The 21,526-nt window shown below is 38.5% G+C and overlaps 1 protein-coding gene across 1 annotated transcript in view; it reads left to right on the top strand.

Moving 5' to 3' along the window:
- The window catches only part of LOC150079790 (sister chromatid cohesion protein PDS5 homolog B-like), a 284,729-nt gene that overhangs the window by 236,709 nt on the left and 26,494 nt on the right, over nt 1–21,526 (top strand). The window contains exons 21-22 of the mRNA XM_090383234.1: nt 8,009–8,077; nt 12,011–12,144. Coding sequence (XP_090239360.1) covers nt 8,009–8,077; nt 12,011–12,144 — 203 coding nt within the window. The remainder of the gene's footprint in view (nt 1–8,008; nt 8,078–12,010; nt 12,145–21,526) is intronic.

The raw sequence follows: 21,526 nt of genomic DNA, 5'->3' as shown, positions 1-21,526 counted from the left end.
GGCAAACCATAAGATGGAAGCTTGTTTAAAAAAACCTTTATGCCAAACACAATAAAAAGCCTTTGAGATGTCAAGAGCAACTGCTTGTGTTTCACCGAACTTTTCTATGGAATTAGTCCATAAATGGGTAAAATAAGCTAGAATATCACCAGTGGATTGACACTGACGGAATCCATACTTTCCTTTCCATTCTTTCTACATGCTCTCACTGTCTTATTTTGCTTCGCTTACCTTTGATTGGATATTTATTACCACAAGATTTTTCCCGCCATTCCTTCCATCTGTTAGTTCCATTTATTTTATTTTTTCTCTGAAGATTCTAATTTTTGGTCAGATTCTTTATTTCTTACCTAGATCTTGGATCTGTAGTTTAAATGGGCTTAAAAACTGTGTTAGAAAGTTATAATTAAGCTGATTTCTATTTTGTTCTAAATGAATTTGTTTAATCACCCTCTACATTTACCAATTTATTTATTTTGTTCATTTTCATATCTCATCTTCCAAATTTCATTAAAGACTTCCTGGATATCCAAAATTATTTTTTTGCTGATGCTGTATAAGCTTGCTTTCTTGCATCATATGCCTCAACTAATGCTAACTAAAATGAAGATAAATAAAAGCTTGTTTTTTGTTTAACTTTATTTGAGTGTTTCTTATACATACAGAGTTACTGTTTACATTGTCAAATGGTCTCAGGAAAAACTTTTGATTTAATAGACACCCCTCCCCCTATTAGTCCATAAAACCAAGAATTTTGTGTGTGTTTATACATTGAGAGGGTTTGCATTAACAACACCTACCCAATACCTCATGATTCTACCTTTTGCCTGTAACATTATCTGTACACATCTTTGCATGTAAGCCACCAGGTGTTGCTGTATGTCTGTCCTCTGGTAGTGCCACCCATGCATTGTGTCTAGTAATGCCTGCACATTGTCAAGTGGATGATTGTAGCATCAAATGTCTTTTTCCAGTAGGCCCAAAAATGCATAATTGAGTTGAGATTGGGTGAGTTGGGCAGTGGTAGGAGGATTGGCAATTAGCATTAGTAGAGGCATTTGATGCAAGAAAGCAAGCTTATGCAGCATCAGCCAAAAAAAAAAAAAAAAAAAGTAACATAAATAAATAAAAATAACCACTTCCACTTCACCCCTCTGTTCGTTCGAAATACCTGTCCAGCTGAGCCTTAAACTTATTTAGGCTATCAACTTCCACGACAAGGGATGGAAGTCTGTTCCACCCAACAACCACCCGCTGGCTAAAGGCAAATTTCCGCACATCTATCCTACATCTGTCTTTCCTCAATTTGAATTTATGCCCTCTCAGGTGATTTTTCTGAGCTAGAGGAAGAATCCCATCAGCATTGAGCATGCTCAAACCATTCAAGGCTTTGTACACCTCTATCAGATCACCCCGCTGGTGCCTAGTTTCCAGACACTGTAATTTGCAAAACTTAAGCCTTTCTTCGTAAGAGAACCCCTTTGTCCCATTCACCAATCTAGTTGCCCTTCTCTGTACTCGTTCCAGCAGCTCTACATCCTTCCTGAAATGAGGCCTCCAGGCCTGTATACAATACTCTAGGTGTGGCCTGACCATTGCCTTATACAAGGGAATAATCACCTCCTTATCCCTGCTAGAAAAATTCCTATATATCATTGACAATACACCATGAGCTCCTCTTGCAGCTCGTCTGCACTGCTCAGAGAACTTCATATCTGCCTGCACCACCACCCCCAGGTCCCTTTCATTCTCTACCACTGTCAGTGTAGTACCACAGAGTTGATACGCTGCTCTGGGGTTGCTGTTTCCCATATGTAGTACTTTACATTTGTCAATGTTAAACTTCATTTGCCACCTCGAAGCCCATCTGCTCAACCTTTCCAAATCCTGTTGCAGCAGCATAGTGTCAGTAGTGTCCTTGACAACCCTGCCAACCTTCGTATCGTCTGCAAACTTGGACATTAAGCCTGATATACCATCATCAATATCATTTATAAATACAGAAAACAATAAAGGCCCCAATACTGAACCCTGAGGGACTCCACTAATAACATTAGTCCACGATGAGCAGTGTCCATTGATTACCACTCTCTGTCTTCTCCCCCTCAACCACCCCTTTATCCATAGCAGCAACTTGCCTCCAATGCCACACTGCTCCAATTTGTGCAGCAGTCTTCCATGTGCAACAGTATCAAAAGCCTTTCTAAGATCCAAGTATATAATATCAAAGTTATTCCCTGCATCCAGTTCTTTTGTGACTGCATCATAGTATCCAATCAAATTGGTCAGGCAAGACTTCCCCTTAACAAAACCATGCTGTGTCCTAGCTATAACTGAAGTCTTGTCTAGATGATCGTGCAGTGCTTCTTTCACCAGTGCCTCCATTAATTTTCCGGGAACAGAAGTTAAACTCACAGGTCTATAATTACTTGTGTCAGCCTTTGATCCCCCTTTGTGAATTGGGGTCACATTTGCACATCTCCAGTCAATGGGTACCTCCCCTGAGTCCAAGGAAGCTCTCATAATTATGGCTAAGGGTTTGCTTACCTCCTTTGCTGCCTCCTTTAATATAACTGGATAGATCCCATCCACCCCAGGTGCCTTTCTTGTGTTTATCTTCAACAATTTCTCCTCCACTTTGCTCTCAGTTATTACAAGATTCTCTAGCTTACTGCTAGAATTGAATACACCTCTGGCATTCCCCTCGCTGAATAACTCCTCATGTGTGAATGTCGATGCAAAATATTCATTTAGTTTGTTAGCTACCCGAGCAGGGTCATCAACAGTTGACCCATCGATCTCAAGTGGACCAATCTGATTCATCCCCTTCCTTCTAGAGTTTACATAAGTAAAGAACTCTTTGCTGTTTTTCTTCGCATCCCTTGCCAAGGATCTCTCGTAATCTGCCTTCGCCTGCCTAACCTCCTTTGTAACTTGGTTACAGATCAACTTGTATCTATCATAGGCGTCCGTGTCACGTGTTAATTTGTATGTATCCCATGCATTTTTCTTCTCACCATATGCCTCATTAGTTCATCTGACAACCATTTAGGCCTAAACCTTGAACAATATTTCTTAGTTGGTATGTAAAGCCTAGTAGCTTCCACGATAAGTTCTTTGAATGCTTCCCATTTTGAATTTGCTGTTGGCAATATCATCAGTTGATCCCACTGTATAGAATTTAAATACTGTCTCAGTCCATTGTAGTCGCCTTTACGAAAGCAATACCCCTTCCCTTTACCCCTAATGGTAGTTACCTCTTTGAGTAACTCCCACTTCAGCACACTGTGATCACTGCCACCAAGTGGTTCATTTATCTGCAGATTCTTAATGCATGAAGAATCACTACTGATAATCAAATCAAGAGTATTACTCCCTCTAGTTGCCTCCCGAACATGCTGATGTAGAAAACAATCATCCAATAAATCCACAAAAGCCTTGCTACTGTGTGAGTGACCAGCCCCCAAATTCCAGTCAATATCTGGGAAATTAAAATCCCCCATTATAAGACTCTCTGATTTACTGGCCCACTCTATTTCTCCGAACAGTTTCTTATTATACTCATCAGAGTCATTAGGCCTATAGCACACTCCTACTCTCAATTTTGATCTCCCAATGCTTATGTCACACCAAACTGACTCCACACTGCACTGTCCAGCGATGTCGACTGGCTTCACTTCCTTGGATTTTATGTGTTTTTTAACTAATAGCATAACCCCTCCTCCCTTCCTATCCTGTCTATCCTTTCTGTAGACATTGTACTCCCCAAATTCCAGTTCTGCATTTCTTATATCTGTGTGACACCACGTCTCTGAAATCCCCACAATATCTGCCTTTGATGTTTTGAGCAATACCTCAAATTCATCAAATTTATTTACTAAACTCCTAGCATTGGTGTACACACAAGTATACATGCACCTGTTCTTTTTCTTAGCTACCCTAACACAACCCATGTGTTTACTTGTACCCCAATGATTCCCAGCAGTCTCTGAAATATCCTGCATCTTATTTTCCAGGCTGCGGCTCATTCCAATAGAAGCAGTGCAAGAATCACTTTCACCTCTGCCAGTGGCTACTGTTAATCTATTAGTCCTTGTATCCCCCCAATCTAGCAGTTTTCCGACCCACCTAACATTGCCTCGATAGCATCAGCAAACATTCTTGCACCCTTTCTATTTAAGTGTATCCCATCCCTGTAGAAGCAGTCTCTCCTGTTAACAAGTACAGACCAGGCTGAAAAAAATTCTACCCCTTGAGCCCTGCACAATCTTTCCAGGGCCGAATTGATTGACAGGGCTCTCATCATATACTCCCTCCTATCGTGTCTGGGCAGAATTGCAGACACTTTCAATTTCAACCTTAATTCACGGCTTTTTTTCATCAGTGACCTAATTCATTGTCATGTTACTGAAACCAGTTGGCAAACTTCGCGTACCCCGTAGTGTAGTGTGGTACATTATTTTTTTGATAGATGCCAGATTTGTCTGGATACACTGTCATGATGAAGGGGTGTACTTGGTCAGTGGTGATAGAAATGTTGGCATTCTTGTCAAGCCATTGGTTAATGGTCATCAGAGGACCATAGCATGCCATTGAAAACAATCCCCAAAGCATAACACCACTGCCTCCAGCCTGCTGAACACCAACAGTGCATGCTGGTGCCATGGCCTCATGTTACATTTCTTCAAATGCAGATACATCCACCAGCATGACAGAGTTGGAAACAGGATTCATCACACAAGGTGACAGATTTCCACATTTCAGTGGTTCTGTGTTGGTGCTGACATGCCATGCAGGGAACAGTTTCCTTTGTCTTGCAGTAAGCATTGGTACTTGTGATAGCCATTGACTGCCTAAGCCTATACAATCTGATTTCTGGTGCATAGCCCATGTGGATATTGATCTTGCTATTGCTGCTTTGACTGGGTGGTTAGCTGGGCAACTGTGCTGCGTTGCTACTGTGTTATGAAATGAGACACACGATACCACAGATATCAACCCCATATGGCTGTCCCACATGGCAGGTTGTTCAACTGCTGTTGAGCCAGTCATGGTAGACTCATGATACCACAGAACAGGAGCAATTAACCATGTTGGCTGTTGTCAGGATATTGGCACCTGCATGTCTTTCTCCACAATCATTTCATGTTCGAAGTAAGAAAAACCTTGATGCCAACCCATTCTTCCTCACAGACACCGAAAAACTGATTGACATGTGTGCAAACTGCAATCTTATATCAGCTATTCCTGACTTTGAGCCTTCGTCAGCATCACGGACCAGTCCATTCATCCACAAGGGGGAGGGAGTATTATTGCTAATGCAAAGCCAACTCAGTGTGTATACACACACACACACACACACTGTTTTGATACATGTTGCATTAAAAAGAAAGCACTTTTGACATTGTGACACTAGTCTAAGCTTCTTACAAGTCCATCAACACCATCAGTGCAGAACTGTGCTAGCTAGTGGAGTATCCATTGTATGAAAGCCATCCTGAACTGTATTTGTCCAAGTGGAATTTATTCGTCTTTTCATGGAACCAAATGTGAAAGTGCGTAGCCTAGGTGATAGATCAGCTTAGTGTTATATATAGGATGTAGAACTGTCTCCATTTGAATTACTCCAACTTATGGCATTAAGGACAAGTTGCTGCTATGGATAATGGGATGGTTGAGTGGGAGACGACAGACAGTTGTAATCAGTGGATGCTGGTCTTCATGGACTAATATTATTAGTGGAGTACCTCAGGGTTCGGTGTCGGGCATATTGTTATTTTCTGTATTTATCAATGATATTGATGAAGGTATATCAGGGTTAATGTCCAAGTTTGCAGACGATACAAAGGTTGGCAGGGTTGTTAATGACAGTACACTACTGCAACAGGATCTAGAAAAGTTGGGCAGATGGGCTGAGAGATTACAACTGAAGTTTAACATTGACAAGTGTAGAGTATTGCATATGTGGTAACAGAAACCCCAGAGTAACATATCAACTGTATGGTACTACACTCAGGGTAGTGGAGAATGAAAAAGACCTGGGGTAATTGTGCAGTCAGATATGATGTTTTCTGAGCAGTGCAGACAGGTTGCAAGAGTAGCCCATAGTGTCTTGTCAATGATATATAGGAATTTTGCAAGCAGGGATAAGGAGGTGATTATCCCCTTATATAAGGCAATGGTCAGGCCACACCTTGAGTACTGCGTACAGGTCTGGAGGCCTCATTTTAGGAAGAAAGTAAAGTTGCTAGAACGAGTACAGAGAAGGGCAACAAGACTGGTGAAGGGAACAAAAGGGTGCTCTTATGAAGAAAGGCTTAAGTTCTGCACATTGCAGCATCTGGAAACTAGGAACCTGCGAGGTGATCTGATTGAGGTGTATAATGCCTTGAATGGTTTGAGCAAGCTCATTGCTGATGGTATTCTTTTTCTTGCTCAGATTACTCACCTGAGGGGATATAAATTCAAATTGAGAAAAGACAGTTGCAGAATAGATGTGTGGAAATTTGCCTTTGTCCAGCGGGTGGTTGATTGTTGGAACAAACTTCCATCTGTTGTAGTGGAGGTCAACAACTTAAATAAGTTCAAGACAGAACTAGAGAAGCATTTGGAATGAATGGATGGATGAAATGGGAATTTTTTTTTTTTTTTTTTTTGCTAAAGATTTTATAAGCTTGCTGTCTTGCATCATATGCATCTACTAATGCTAATGCTAACTTTATAATTATTGTTTAGCTGCAGTTCTCCTGTAGTCATCACCTTGGTTTTTGTGATACCTGCTATTCTGATATCTTATCAACTACTTAATTCTTCTGCTAATTCCACTTCTTTTGTAATTTAATCTTCTTATATTGATAGTAGTTTCTGTGGCATATGTTGTACTATGGTCTGATTCCCTGAGAAGCATAGAAGGAACCTTGTTGACCTGTGTGATGTCAATGCCAGTTTGTCTCAGTTTCTTAGTCCTTTCATAGTGATAAAGTTTTATTTTATGATTTATCCAATTTCATTAGCTTAGTCCCGTATTGGTAGCCCATCCTTACTTGTTCAGTAGCCATTATAGCTGGCACCCTACTAACTGGTTATTCTACAAGAAAGTGAAGAGTGGACATTAGGTCTGGATCTTTCAGTCAAATGTGAAAAATATTAGATTAATTAATATCAAATTTTTGGCATTTCTAACTAATGTTTATTAACCATGCTGCAAGCATGTCAGTAAATCACATGAAGTGTATGTTGCTTATTGTAAATTGTTTGGAATGAAGACAACTAGTAGTGTTGCTGAATTTATGATACTGTATTTAGTAACAGAAGTCTTATTGAACCTGGTGTGAGGCTACCTCTACCTCACTTCGAACTCAAAAAATTATGATGAAAATCAAAGCTAAAACCAGAAACTAAACAAATATTAGAGGTAACCACTTCACAGAGATTCGTTACATGATCATACATGCATTACATTTTATATACCAAACACTGAGAGCACTGATTTTTTTCAACTATATTTCTCCTATTCTAATGTGATGAATAGTGCATGTCGAAAGTCAAGACCTTACTGACATAATACCAGAATTCATAATGACATAATTCTAATACATTGTTTAATTTGTTTTGTTGCATAAATTTTTTAAATTTGTTTTTTTACATAGTATGCCAACTGCAGTATTAAAAATGGATTCCTAAATAATGAATCACTATATGCACAGTACACAATCACCATCAGCAAAAAGCAGATGGATACTCTGCACAGTTTATATGAATACTCTTGTGGCTAATCATGCCATCACGTTTATATTGGCAAGTGATACAAATGTTGTAATATTAAGTGGATATACAGTATCGTTATGTGACATATCCAATGGATTAAAACTGCTGATCCATTAGATACCTCTTAGTGAAATAGCTTTGAGCGAAACAAAATTAAATGAGGACTGGTTATATTAACATTTATTTTATTCTATTAATGCCAAGGATTATATTGTAATATCAACTTATCTATTATTTTAAGGATATTCCTAGAGGTGGAAATGATATCTGGGGCCCTGTTGACTCTCTTCCAGAAGAAACTAAAGTTAAGGTAAAATTATTTTAACTCAATGATAATAGAAAGCTAAGCAGTTCTTAATAAATAATTTTTAGAATTTCCATGGTCATTTGGATTCTTCATCTACTGCCTCTGTCAAAGGCTTGAGCTGAAATATCATCTATGACATGAACTAATTATTGAGTCCTTTTTAACTTTCCATTTAACCATGCAGAAAATAGAACTGAGATTAGATTTTAAGATTGTTATATTTTAATGCAATAAATGAAGTAGCCTTGGTATGCAACTTAGAGGCATAATAAGCTATTTTCTATGGGATGCCCATATAAGAAGCTACTTTGAAAATGGGGGCTTAGAGCTTGGCAGCTAAGTACTTTGGGGTGGGAAAGGGATCTGGTTGATGTATAAACCTTAAAATTCAATCTCTATTTCTTAAAGCTCTGTGTGTGTGGGGGGGGGGGGATAATAAAGCGTTTTTTTTTTTTTTTTTGTGGAAATTGTGCTGCCTTTTTTCTTTAAAAGCATTGCAACAGAGAGGCGATATTTTTGAAATTTCATTAACATTTTTCACAACTGTCTATTGTCAAAAAAAAAAAAAGGCTGTTATCAATAGTTTTCTGTGGAAAAACTAATTTTATATTTTCCAGGACTTTACTGGCTGTGGGTAAAGGCCAAAAAAACCTTAAAATTCAGTCTCCTCCTTTTCTTATGATTGCAACTTGTGGTTGGTGTGTTTGCAGATCACAAAGACCCTCAGTGAAAGAAGTTGGAGTAGCAGTCGTGAGTTTTCAGTTGTTTGATTGAAATCAAGCTGACTTAAATAAGTGAAGAAATTTTGTCTGACTACTGGTAGTGATGTTATGAAATGACAAGTGAAATTTAGAACTTCACTAATATACAGTGAAATGGTTTGATTTGAACTTAGACCTGCAACATATTTAACAGACTGGTTTGCAGTACTGGTGTTCATTATACTTAGTTGTTTTCACCTGAGTTGCATTCCACTTCAGTTTTAATTAAATAATGATCTTGTTACTCTCCCACATTGAAACTTGACACCAGTGTGCTCATTTTTAAGTGTGATTAGCAATTTTTTTATTTTAAAAGTACAGTTTTTGAAATTTTCGAGATATAGGTGCTTCAGCATCCCTGAAAAATAAAATTCCCTCCTTTTCTATTTTGATTAAATTATTGTGTGCAGCACACCAAGAGAATAAAATTGATATAAACTACAAGTGTGTACCTTAATTAGAGACAGATATGCAGATTTCCTCGACTGGATTACAACTGTGGAACTGGGATAAATTCCTCCAAACTGGGTTACGATGTTCAGTTCCTCTTTATATTTTCCTATTATTATAATTTCATTTTTACATGTTTAATTTTGTGTAACTCATAATGTCCCATGTAACTGTAATTTTTTCCTATTTAATCACATATATAATGTAAAACTCCTGGCCATGTCGCCGTGATGATGAGAATTATTGTTACTAGTACATGTACGTACTTAGCAGCAATAAAGAAAATATTTATTTATTTATTTATTTCAAACTACATGAAATTCCAAAAATAAAAACATCCCCAAAAGTTGACATCCATATTTTGGATCATTTCCACAATTAAAAAATGTTGGGAATTGAAAGGGAAGTTTTTTCGTTTTGAGGCCTTCATTTGCAAACATGGAAATGGAGATAAAGCAAAGTTGATAATGATCAGTAACCTAAGGTGTCAAAATTATTTGTCACCATTAGGTTACTGACTATTATTAACTCTTTAAATACTGAACACTGGAAAATACAAGGATCCTAGAACTGTGCAGTCTGATGTGAATAATTTCAGAATAATTAATCAGGCTGCTAAGGCAACTCATGGTGATTCATCAGTGATATATGAAAACTTTGCTAGTAGAAACAGAGAAAGTGTTTATTCTATTGTATGAAACAGTGGTTACACCCACATCTTTAATATTATATTAAACCCATTGGAAGTACCATGCCTGTAAATCCCATGAGAGATGTGAATCTGTTGGAGAGGGTACAGAAAAAGTGAAAAGATTGTTTAGGGTGCAAAGGAATATTCTTATCAAGAGAATAAGTTATGGTGTTTGGAAACTATGTATCTGCAGAGTGACTGAAAGCATTTAAGTTTTTAAGGTCTTAAATGGGTTGTGTAAGCTAAACTTCACATTATTCATTGTGGCAATACAAGAGGGAGGCATAATTTAAATTGGAAAAGGATAATTGTTTTTAAAGCCATCACCACTGTTTGATTTTATTGCAGTCTGTTCTGACTTTTTTATGCCCTGAAAAAACTCTCTCCTTTTATTATAATCTACAGACAGTTTAATTACCAATTCTCCTCTTTTAAAATCTGCCTGTTAGCTTTGTTGTATTTATCTATCTACTATAGCCAGTTAAAAAAAAAATCTTGTTCATACTCTGGCACAATGACTAGGTCAGAGGAATTTTTACAGTTAATTATTTTCACAGTAAATACAATCATTAACCATATTTAACAGTCATGTGAGCCTGAGCCACATGGTCCACTCAAATGCATATGCATTACTACACTTTCATGCTTGACCATGCAACTACGTAAGGCCTAATTTATTGTCAGCACAGATTCTTTTATTTCTGGACCATTTATACTGAGGTTTTGTATTCACAATTAAAATCACTTAAAAATTTAACTTGAAGCAGTGTCACACAGCTGTAATAATAAACACCTGCTTTACAGAAGAAGTGTTTGTACCAGAAGTCCTTTAAGAATTGAAAAATAAACAATGTGTAAATAAATAAACAGAAGATATTTGCAGGGAGTTCATGGAAACAGGTGTCCAGTTCCGCTAAGTATATTGCATGAAGATAAATTACTTACTTTCACCCGTTTTGTATGTTATTTGTTTCCTCCACATGAATGAAAGTTCACTGCAGTAAAGGGCAACCTGAACTTTGGCTGTAATGAAAGGAATGCTATTTAAGAAATTTGCAATAATTGCAGTCCTAATCTCAGGATTTGAAGTAATAACCAAAGGTTGTGCAAACGTAGTTTATGATAATTATGTACATGAAATTCCAAGTTTTTAAGTGTTTACTTATGCAAAATTTGAAACTTTCTTATACAGGGTGTTTCAAAAATGATGGTCAATAATTTAAAGGTGAAAAGTACAAACTAAAATAAGCAAAAAAGTCCCAGTGAACATTGGGCTGCAAATGAACCGTTTTCAAGATAATGCACATTTTCTGTTAAGATCTGCCACTGACTATGGGAGCACTCTGGGAGGGTAGTCTGTATTGCTGAGACCTTGTACACACTGTATATGATAGGGGTGATGTAAAATTCACCACACACTGCTATGACTCAGTACACGCTCTTGCAGAACAACGCTCCTTGTCGAAATTCCTGGATTATTTTTTATTCTTTCTAACACCCTTTCCTCAACGTCGGGTGTTTTGCTTCTGGGCCTACCTGCTCTACTCCATGTGCGAAGCGCCCATGTTCTGTAAGGCGTTGATTTTCTTGATGAATGTGCGCCTGTTGGGTTGCCTTCGTTGGGGAAATGCTTCTTGGTACAAATGTGCAGCCTCGAGTGTACTGCCATTGGCTTTACCATACATGAAGTGCATGTTCGCATACTCTTCGTTGCTGTAACCTCTTTCCATGTTGACTATCCTTTGACAAGTACTAGTATGCCTGCTACATCAGAGCATTGAAAGAGGCAAAAGGGAGAGAATGAGCATAACTAACCTAAACAAACAAGTCAGTGGTGGATCCCAACTAGAAATGTGCAATATTTTGAAAATGATTCACTTGAGGACCCATGTTTACTAGGCTTTTTTTGCATATTGTAGTCTGTACAGTTCACCTTTAAATTATTGACCATCACTTTTGAAACACCCTTTATAAACAATTTATGGCTTCTTAATTAGACAGCATATGCTTAAGTTTTGTATACACTGTTTTCAGATTGAAGGCATGAAAATGATGATTCGTTGGTTGCTGGGAATGAAAAGTGAAAATCCAGCAGCTTCCTCAACTTTTCATCTCTTAAGTACCATAATATTTCACGAGGGAGACCTTATGGAACAGCAACATGTGGCGTATGTAGTAACATTTTTTTCTGCTTAGATAGGAAGTATATAATTTAATTCATAAAGAACAGCCTGACACATTTGGCTTAATGGCATTTTATTTTGTACTGCTTTTTTTCAACCATTTTTACTGAAGTTTGCATTCCAAGTTAAAAATTACTTAAAAATCTAACTTAAAGCAGTGTCATAAACTGTAAATTAAGTAATAATTAAGCAGAATAAGACAGCAATTAAATATATTAATTTTTACGTAGTCACAATTTTCATAATTCTGTTTTTAAATTACATTTCCTATTGTTCTGTACAGAGTATGATAGTATGCCACAGCTTGATTCAACATATGATCCAGAACATAATTCAATGCCAGCACTTGCACTTGATCATCAGGCAACACAGTGGCAACCACCAAGGCAGAATGCACTGGTCCCTCAGGAACTAGTTGTTGTCGGTGACTCTATTGTCAGGGAAACAGGAAATATATTGGTATACGACCAGGACATTAGCATTAGTTGAGGCATACGATGCTTATGCAAATTTATGCAGCATCAGCCAAAAAAAAAAAAAAAAAAAACCCCCAATTTCACCCATCTATTCACTCCAAATGCTTGTCCAGCTCGGCCTTAAATTTATTTAAGCTATCAACTTCCACAACAAGAGATGGACGTCTGTTCCAGCAATCAACTACCTGCTGGCTAAAGGCAAATTTCTGCACATCTATTCTACAACTGTCTTTCTTCAATTTGAATCTATATTCTTCCGGGGGGGAAATTGACGACATTGTAGAACAAATATTATCTTTTAAGAGCACAAAAGGGTAATATTGTTGTACATGTTAGCACTAATGACATTAAGAGTAGGAGATCTGCAGATTTACTTAACAAATACAGAGCAATGTTGAAAAAAGTCACGAGTTAGGATTAAATTTGAAAGTTTCTGCAATTCTGCCGAGATACAACAGGAGGGAGTATATGATGAGAGCCTTGTCAACCAATTCAGCCCTGGAGGGATTGTTCAGGGTTCATGGAGTTGAATTTTTCTGAGTATGTTCTGTGCTTGTTAATATGAAAGACTGATTCTACGACAGGGATTCTTAACCTGGTGTCTGTGGATAGATTTTAGGGTGTCTGTGAACTTGGATGGAAAAAAAAAAACATCTTTATTTTCACTAACCTCTAACTGAAATTTAGCATTGCCATCAATTATGAATGTCGGCAACAAACCACAGTAGTATTAGCAGTACCAGTAACTTTGTCACCAATAGAAATCACAGATATTTTCATATCACATTACAGTTGAATTTAATCAAAAAGCCTTGGAGAATTTTGATGTTCCTTGAGAGAAATACCATTAGAAAAACACAATATGGCCCTAGAAGCCTATGTGTCGTTAAACACAACAACAACCTCGAGAGAAGCCTATCCTCGCCTTTTAAAGCAAGCTAGGGAAGCTTTAACTCCATTTACAACAATATATCTTTGCGAATTGGGATTTTCAGCACTTGTAACCTTCAAAACAAAAATCGAAATTGAATGGGTGGCCAACATGACACGTGTGTTGCCTTGTCAAATACCATCAAACGGATGTTCTTATTCAAGCTAAGCAACAAAAGCCTTCACACTGATATGTCTTCAAAAAATAAAATTTAACTTTAACTTGCCTATATTTTAAATGTATTGTCTTATTATTTAATGCATTAATACACATTTCAATATAATTTGTTTCCTTTATAATTCTGTGTATTTTATTTTATGCATTTAAAAACATTATTCTGAGAAGGGATCCATAGGCAGGCTTCACCAGATTCCCAAAGGGGTTCATGGCACAAAAAAAGTTAAGAATCCCTGCTCTACAGGGATGGAATGCACTTAAATAGAAAAAGGTGCAAAACACCTTTTTTCTATTTAAGAAAAATAATATATGCCAATGCTATCGAGGTAGTGTTGGGTGGATCAGAAAACTGCTAGCTTGTGGGATAAACAGACTAATAGATTAACAATAGCCACAGGCAGAGGTGAAAGTGATTCTTGCATTGCTTCTATTGGAATGAGCAGCAGCCTTGAAGGCAAGGTGCTGGAGATTTTAAGTACTGCTGGGAGAGCAAGAAACAGGTAAATACATGGACTGTGATAGGGTAACTAAAAGTATGAATACGTGCACATATACTTGCATGTACACCAGCACTAGGAGTCTAGTAAATAAATTTAATGAATTTGAAGTGCTCGTCAAGACATCAAATGCAGGTTGTTGGGATTTCAGAGACATGGTGTCACTCAGATATAAGGGATGCAGAATTTAAATATGGGGAGTACAATGTATACAGAAAGAACATATAGTGTATAATATTTACTGTCGAGTGGCACCGGGGAAACCTCCCTCAACTCTGTGTTGGCACAAACTCTGTAAAGACCAGAGATAGTGCGAGATTTAGTGCAGTCTGCTTAGTGTAGCATTGGGTTGTGTTGGTTATGTTGTTTTTCTGACCCCTTAGCCTCAGGCGCCCCCAGGAACCAGAGTCCCCTGTTGTCCATCCTTCACAAGGAGGTGGGCTAGGTTGTAGGCCGTGAAAAGTTCTCTGGCTGGGGCAAACCCTGGCTTCACCAAAGCTTGCCAGCGAGGGCCCCTCAAAAAAAAAAAAAAAAAAAAGTTTTTATTGGAAAGGAGTGCAGGGGAGACAGTTGAGGAGGGAAGGAACAGGTGGAGAAAAGAAAGTGGGTTAGAGGAAGACTACCACTTGGGAAACAGAAGTTAAGGGGAGACAGAGGGGCACCCTGTGGAAGGAGTCCATCCTCCACTGGGGGACTGTTAAAAGCAGAGAAAGTTTTGCAGTGGTAGAGTCCACAAGGTGAAAAGATTAGGATGGGAGATGGGGGAAAGGAGCAGGTATTAAAGAAGAGTAAAGTCATAGAGGCAGACTGTCCTATGTGTTGTGTGTGGGGGTGATTGCGCTGTAAATGTACAGTACTTCTTTATTTTAAATACCACACTGGCCAAGCCAGCTGAAGCTAGTATCCACAGATCCCATGCCATGACTCAGGGGAAGGAGCGCATGGTGTCAGAAAAGCAGGGGAGTTTTCCAATTGGTTGTCCCCACCCCAGCCTTCTATATTTATTAGTGATATTGATGAAGGCATATCAGTCCTAATGTCCAAGTTTGTAGGTGATAGAAAGGTTAGCAGGATGATTAATGACAGTAATGGCAGTATGCTGCTGCAACAGGATCTAGAAAAGTTGGGCAGATGGGCTTAGAAATGGCAATTGGAGTTTAACATTGAGAAATGCAAAGTGCTGTATATGAGTAGTACCAGTAATCCCAGAGTAACCTACCACCTGTGTGGTACTACACTCAGGTTTGTGGAAAATGAAAAAGATCTGGCTGTTATTGTACAATCAGATATGAAGCTCTCTGAAGCAATGCAGTTAGGCTGCCAGAGCAGCTAATGGGCTCTTGTCAATGATGTACATGAATTTTGCTAGCAGGGATAAGGAGATGATTATCCCATTGTATAAGGCAATGGTCACACCACATCTTGAGTACTGCATACAGGTCTCTAGGCCTCATTTTAGGATGAATGTAGAGCTGCTCCAACAAGTACAGAGAAGGGAATGGTGTGAGATTGATGTGAGGAAAAACAGGGTGCTCCTATCAAGAAAGTCTTCAGTTCTGCAAATTGCAGCACCTGGAGACTAGACACCCGTGAGGTTATCTGATTAAGGTTTAAGGCTTTGAATGGATTGAGCAAGCTAATTGCTGATGGGATTTTTCCTCTTGCTCAGATCACAAACACATGAGCGGGCACAAATTCAAATTGAGGGCGGATGTTTGCAGAATAGATGTGCAGAAGTTTCCTTTAAATCTGATGGTGGTTGATTGCTAAAACAAACTTCCATCTGATGTGGAAGTTGATAGATTAAATTTCAAGGAAGAACTAGGCAACCTATTGGAGAGAATAAATAGGTGAAATGGAAGGTGTTCTTTTTTCTTTTTTTTCTTTTTTTTTTTTGCTGATGCTATATAAACTTCATCTATTTCTTGCATCATTTGTGATGTCTAATACTTATATACAAGTTGATTAAGCTTGATTAAAAGCTGAAGAAATTATGGCAAAGGTCTCTTGCTACAAAGTGTAGCGCAGACTTTTGTACAGTAATAGTGATTAAGGTATTGAAAATAGTGCTCCATTTGTTATGACAAATACATTTTTAATAATGTCTATCCCAATTTTCAGCTTTAAAGTTGAATACTGCCACAAGACAGTCAGAGCAGGTTATTGAATCATTATACATATCATAGCTTACTATGTCATGATAGTTCCTTTAACTTCCTAATTTATTCTGTACTGTAGGGATATTTTCTTTAAATACTTCTCCAGATTAATTCTGAAGTAATTAGATCAGATGATTTGGAAGTTTTGTGTTCCTGCTAGTAAAGTTGTTGCTGTTGTATGGAGCCTTTGCAACTAGAACATTAGTTATAATTGCTGTCATTCTACACTACATGGAAAAGGCGTGGGTTCGAATTCTGTCTCAATGTGTGAAAAAAGTGCTGGGTTTATTTACAGGATTCAAACTCAGAGCTGTTTTCACACATTGGCCAAGTTAATCTGTCCCCAGTGAGGATCACATGATTTTTATCTTTTGGATATTTATGTTTCACATACAGAAAAATAGGGAAACTGACAGGAATACATACAATTCACAGATATGACATACCAGTGCCTCATGGCCTTAAGTTACATTAGCACAAATTCAAAAAAAATGATGAAAGCGTTGTACTTCCGAGCTTTTGACTCATTCAAATCAAAGACCTTCTCTAGTAGAGCAACAGATCACATCTGATTTGGAATTCTTCAATTCTGAGGTATTTGTCTATGCCCTGTGGTTGATTTAATTTATTCTCCCCCCCCACCCCACTTGAAAAAAGTATTTACTGGGGATAGTGTAAAAAATCATACCCAGTGTTTTCATTGCCTCGTGTGTGACTTGAAGTGTATGAGAAGTATGTATATCATTCCAAGTAATCACCTCAATTATTATATCTTAGCTTAACAGTAAATATGTGGAGATTCTGGAATACTACAAATGGTACTTATTTGCTTTTCCAAAAGTAGTTCTACAACACTGTGTCACATTGTATCTATATCACCTGGACTGTATGCAATGATTGGCTACCCTTTGCTAGCTGATTCCACTATTTTTACAACATCCTGCACATTTACCAAATTGCAAGTCCTTCTTCTCTCAGATATGCCAGACAAGCTGTACTTGCTATCTGGGAGTCTAAAACACTGATGGAACTGATATTCGGGTGACACTCAAGTCAAGTGGACCCAATTTTGACGAAGTCCGGACGGTCTGTGTCAGCCAAATCCTCTGCTTGCACCTTCACGATGGTGGGACTCTTAGTAATCCTGGGTATAACCTCCATGCACAAGTACATGGTAGGTGACCACCCTGGTGTGAACCAACGTAAGCAGGGGTCGAGGTGTGGCGCCCACGCCACGTGTAGGAATGCCGCCCCTCTATGTTACCAGGCAGTACTAGGTGGTAGATGACTCTCATCAACCGGTGAAATACCACCACTTTGCTTATTGGAGGCTTCAAGTGGTGGAACCCATGTTTAGTCTCTAGAGCTAAGTTCCGGTCAACCCTTTCCTATCTGTTCCATCATGCAGTATGATTGATGACTTTTGAGGTTATGATGAACGTTGTGGCGAGATCCAATATTCCTTACATATCGAGGGTACAGCTCTAAAACGGTGTTCGAAGGCCGGCCGCTAGTTAGTACACCGGACCGAACCTATTGGTAACTCTCTAGGAGGCTTCTGGATCAGCTAGTATATAATCTTGCTACCTCTACTCTGCCAGATAGTGAATGGTGGGAGTCCGAGTAGTGTGTATGCAGGGAGCATTGCTGAGGCCACGTTATATCAAGGATCTGGGTATATTCTTACCACGTGTACGCCATATCCAAAAATTTCTTGACTTCATACAGCATGTCCCACCCACTTTTTCTTACTATTGAATACACCATGAATTGTCAAACTAATAGAGCAAGCTTATCTGTGAAAAGGTCTAAACCTCCCAAGGACTTCCTAATTCATTTCACAAATATACGTGGTCTCAATTCTAATCTCAACGATGTCCATTTCCACTTGCAGTCTGCCAAACCCCGTGTACTTTTTCTGACAGAATCTCAGTTATCGGTTGATTCAACTACTGCTCATCTCAGATGCCCAAATTATTCGCTGTATGATTCCTTTCGCCTCAAAGGTGGTACTTGTGCATATGTCCGTTTTGATATTCCGAAATATCAGAACGGACATATGTCAGAAACTTGGCAATTTGGAATCTTCTCTTTGATCTTCTCTGGCTTAAAATCTCTCTACCTCATTGTGTCAAATTCATCTGTTGTCTCTAACTCCACTAATCACTTGGAGCTCTTTGACTTCCTCTCTTTGCAACTTTACTTTCTCCAGTCCAACTTTCCTAACAGTGAGGTAATTTTCCTTGGTGATTTGAATGTTCACAACTCCAGCTGGCTTCCGTTTTCTAGTCACACCGACCCAGCAGGTAGAGATGCTGAGGCTTTTGCAATTACTAATGACCTAGCACAGATTGTTCATTTACCTTCAAGAATACCGGACAATCCTAATCATACAGCCAATACGCTTGATCTTTTTCTCACAAACAGTCCTTCTAAGTACACAGTCGAAATGAGAGGTCCTTTAGGCACTTCAGATCACAACTTGGTGATTGTCTCTTCTCCAATGGAACCTTTATCTCATGGCTATTCCAAACCTCGTGTTGTTTGGCATTACAAGAATGCAAAATGGGATGACCTGCGAGACTTCTTTTCTTCTTTTCCTTGGTCGGATTACTATTTCAAAACTTCTGATGTCAACGTTTGCTCAGATCGTGTCAGTGAAATTATTCTTGCAGGAATGGAAACCTTTATCCCACACTCCACTTTAAAATCTCGTCCCTTATCTAAACCTTGGTTTTCCAATAAATGTTCTAAGGCTGTTCAAGAGAAGAATGTTGCATATCGTAATCGGCTTGTTTCTAATTCTTCAGTTTCATTTTCTGCCTACACCAAAGCTCGCAACAATTGTAAAGCAGCTATTAATCAGTCCAAACTAGAGTTTGAACAGGCTAAGAGTAGAAAACTTGCTTCTTGCCCTAATGGTAGCCGAGCATTCTGGTCTCTTGCCAAAGCTATTGGCCGCAACTTTTGCCCATCTCTACTCCCACCTCTGTCAAAATCAGATGGTTCTGTTGTCACTTCAGCCAAGGATAAAGTTGACCTGCTAGCATCCCATTTTTCTTCCAGCTCATGTATTAATGATCTTGGTAAAACCCCTCCCACAATTCCCAACATGCTCCATTCAATGCCTCCTGTGGTCTTCCGTCAAAAGGATATTAGAAGGATTTTTATGCTAAGAAATCTCCAGGTCCTGATGGTATTTCTCCACTTGTTCTCAAAACCTGTGCTCCTGAACTTACTCCTATTTTTTGCCGCTTTTTTTCACTTTCTTATTCCAAAGGTGTTTTTCCTTCTTCTTGGAAATTTGCTCATATCCAGCCAGTTCCTAAAAAGGGTGACAAATCCCTCCCATCCAATTATTGTCCCATTGTAAATACTTCTACTCTTTCTAAAGTAATGGAGAAATCAATTAACCGCCAACTCTTAAACTACCTAGAAACCTTCCGTCTGATCTATGATCACCAGTATGGATTCCGTCAGTGTCGATCCACTGGTGATATTCTGGCTTATGTTACCCATTTATGGACCAATTCAATGGAAAGGTTCGGTGAAACACAAGTAGTTGCTCTTGACATATCAAAGGCTTTTGATCATGTTTGGCATAAAGGTCTTCTAAACAAGCTTCCATCTTATGGTTTGCCAACTGTTTTTAGTAATTGGTTATCCAGTTTTCTCTCTGATCGCTCACTGAGGGTGATGGTAGATGGCTCTCTGTCTTCTAACTTCTCCACTAATGCCGGTGTCCCCCAAGGTTCAGTTCTTTCCCCCACTCTTTTCCTTCTGTATATCAATGATCTTCTTCCATTGACTGGAAATCCTATCCATAGTTTTGCCGATGATAGCACATTGCATTCAACTTTCCATTTTGAGAAACCTTGTCGTGCTCAATCAGCTTCAACTTCTCGAAAATCTGCTACCAATTCCTTAAATGCCGATCTTCAGGTAATTCTCCAGTGGGGCAAAGACAATTTAGTTGATTTCAACCCTTCTAAAACTCAGTCTTGTCTTATATCTCGCAAAAAGGATTCTTCTGCTCCTATGCTTATCTTTAGTGACACTCCGATTTCTAGGCAAAATGATATATCTCTTTTGGGGATTACCCTGACTTTTAATCTCTCTTCGCACAAGCACATTACAAATATTGCTTCCTCTGCATCTAAAAAACTTGGTTTTCTCTTTCGCTCTCGCGTTACTTTTCTTCCAAACAGCTGCTCACTCTGTATAAATCGCAAATCCGCCCTGCCATGGAATATTGTTCGCACATCTGGGGTGGTGCCCCCAAAACCTCTCTCAGGCTTCTTGATTCCATTCAGAAGAGGGCAGTTAGGTTAATTAATGATTCATCTCTAACAGAGTCTCTCCACTCGCTTTCTCATAGACGTACTGTTTCTGCTGCATGCCTCTTCTACAGATACTTCCATGGGCACTGTTCTTCTGAACTGGCTTCTATAATTCCCGCTCTCTCTTTCAAAACAGTCCAAACACGTGCCGCCACCAGCCAACATCCATTTACTGTCCAACTTCAAACCCACAGAACCAACTTTTCATCTTCCTCATTTATTCATTCAACTGCCGTTTTCTGGAACAACCTTCCTTCATACGTATTTCCTGAAAATTACAATCTACAGAAGTTCAAGTCCAATGTCAACAAATATCTTCTTTCGTCTTCTCAACCTCCAACCCAAGCACGGTACTAAGTACTATAGGTTCTAATACCTCTCGTGTTTGCGGTTCACATAAAAAAAAAAAAAAAAAAAAAATACAATATATTCCCGTAATCTTTATATAAAGTATTATCTGGGTTAACAGTCAGTTGTCAGAAAGGCAAAATGGTTGGAAACCTCTTAACTCAAATCCTAAAATACAGATTGTATTTACAATATTAAAGTATTAAAGAAAAGAAAATATAAAATTCTAAACATAAAGGGACACAAACTGTACATACAAATCTTTTACATATGCACACTTCCTTCTTCAGTGGAACCATACAAATAATACGCAATAAGTATTTATAACAAATGGCAGAAAAGCTAACCACAATGCTCCTAGGTGGGCAGAGTATTACAAAGAAGTTAGTGACCATTACTGGTACTACACCAAATATTATCATAGCATGAATACCAAAGT

Source organism: Mastigoproctus giganteus, chromosome 10 (assembly GCF_048544385.1).
Source record: "Mastigoproctus giganteus isolate SK-2022 chromosome 10, ASM4854438v1, whole genome shotgun sequence".
Lineage (NCBI taxonomy): Eukaryota > Metazoa > Arthropoda > Arachnida > Uropygi > Thelyphonidae > Mastigoproctus > Mastigoproctus giganteus.
Note: the sequence above shows the minus strand (reverse complement) of the source record. Positions and strands in the feature narration are given on the sequence as shown.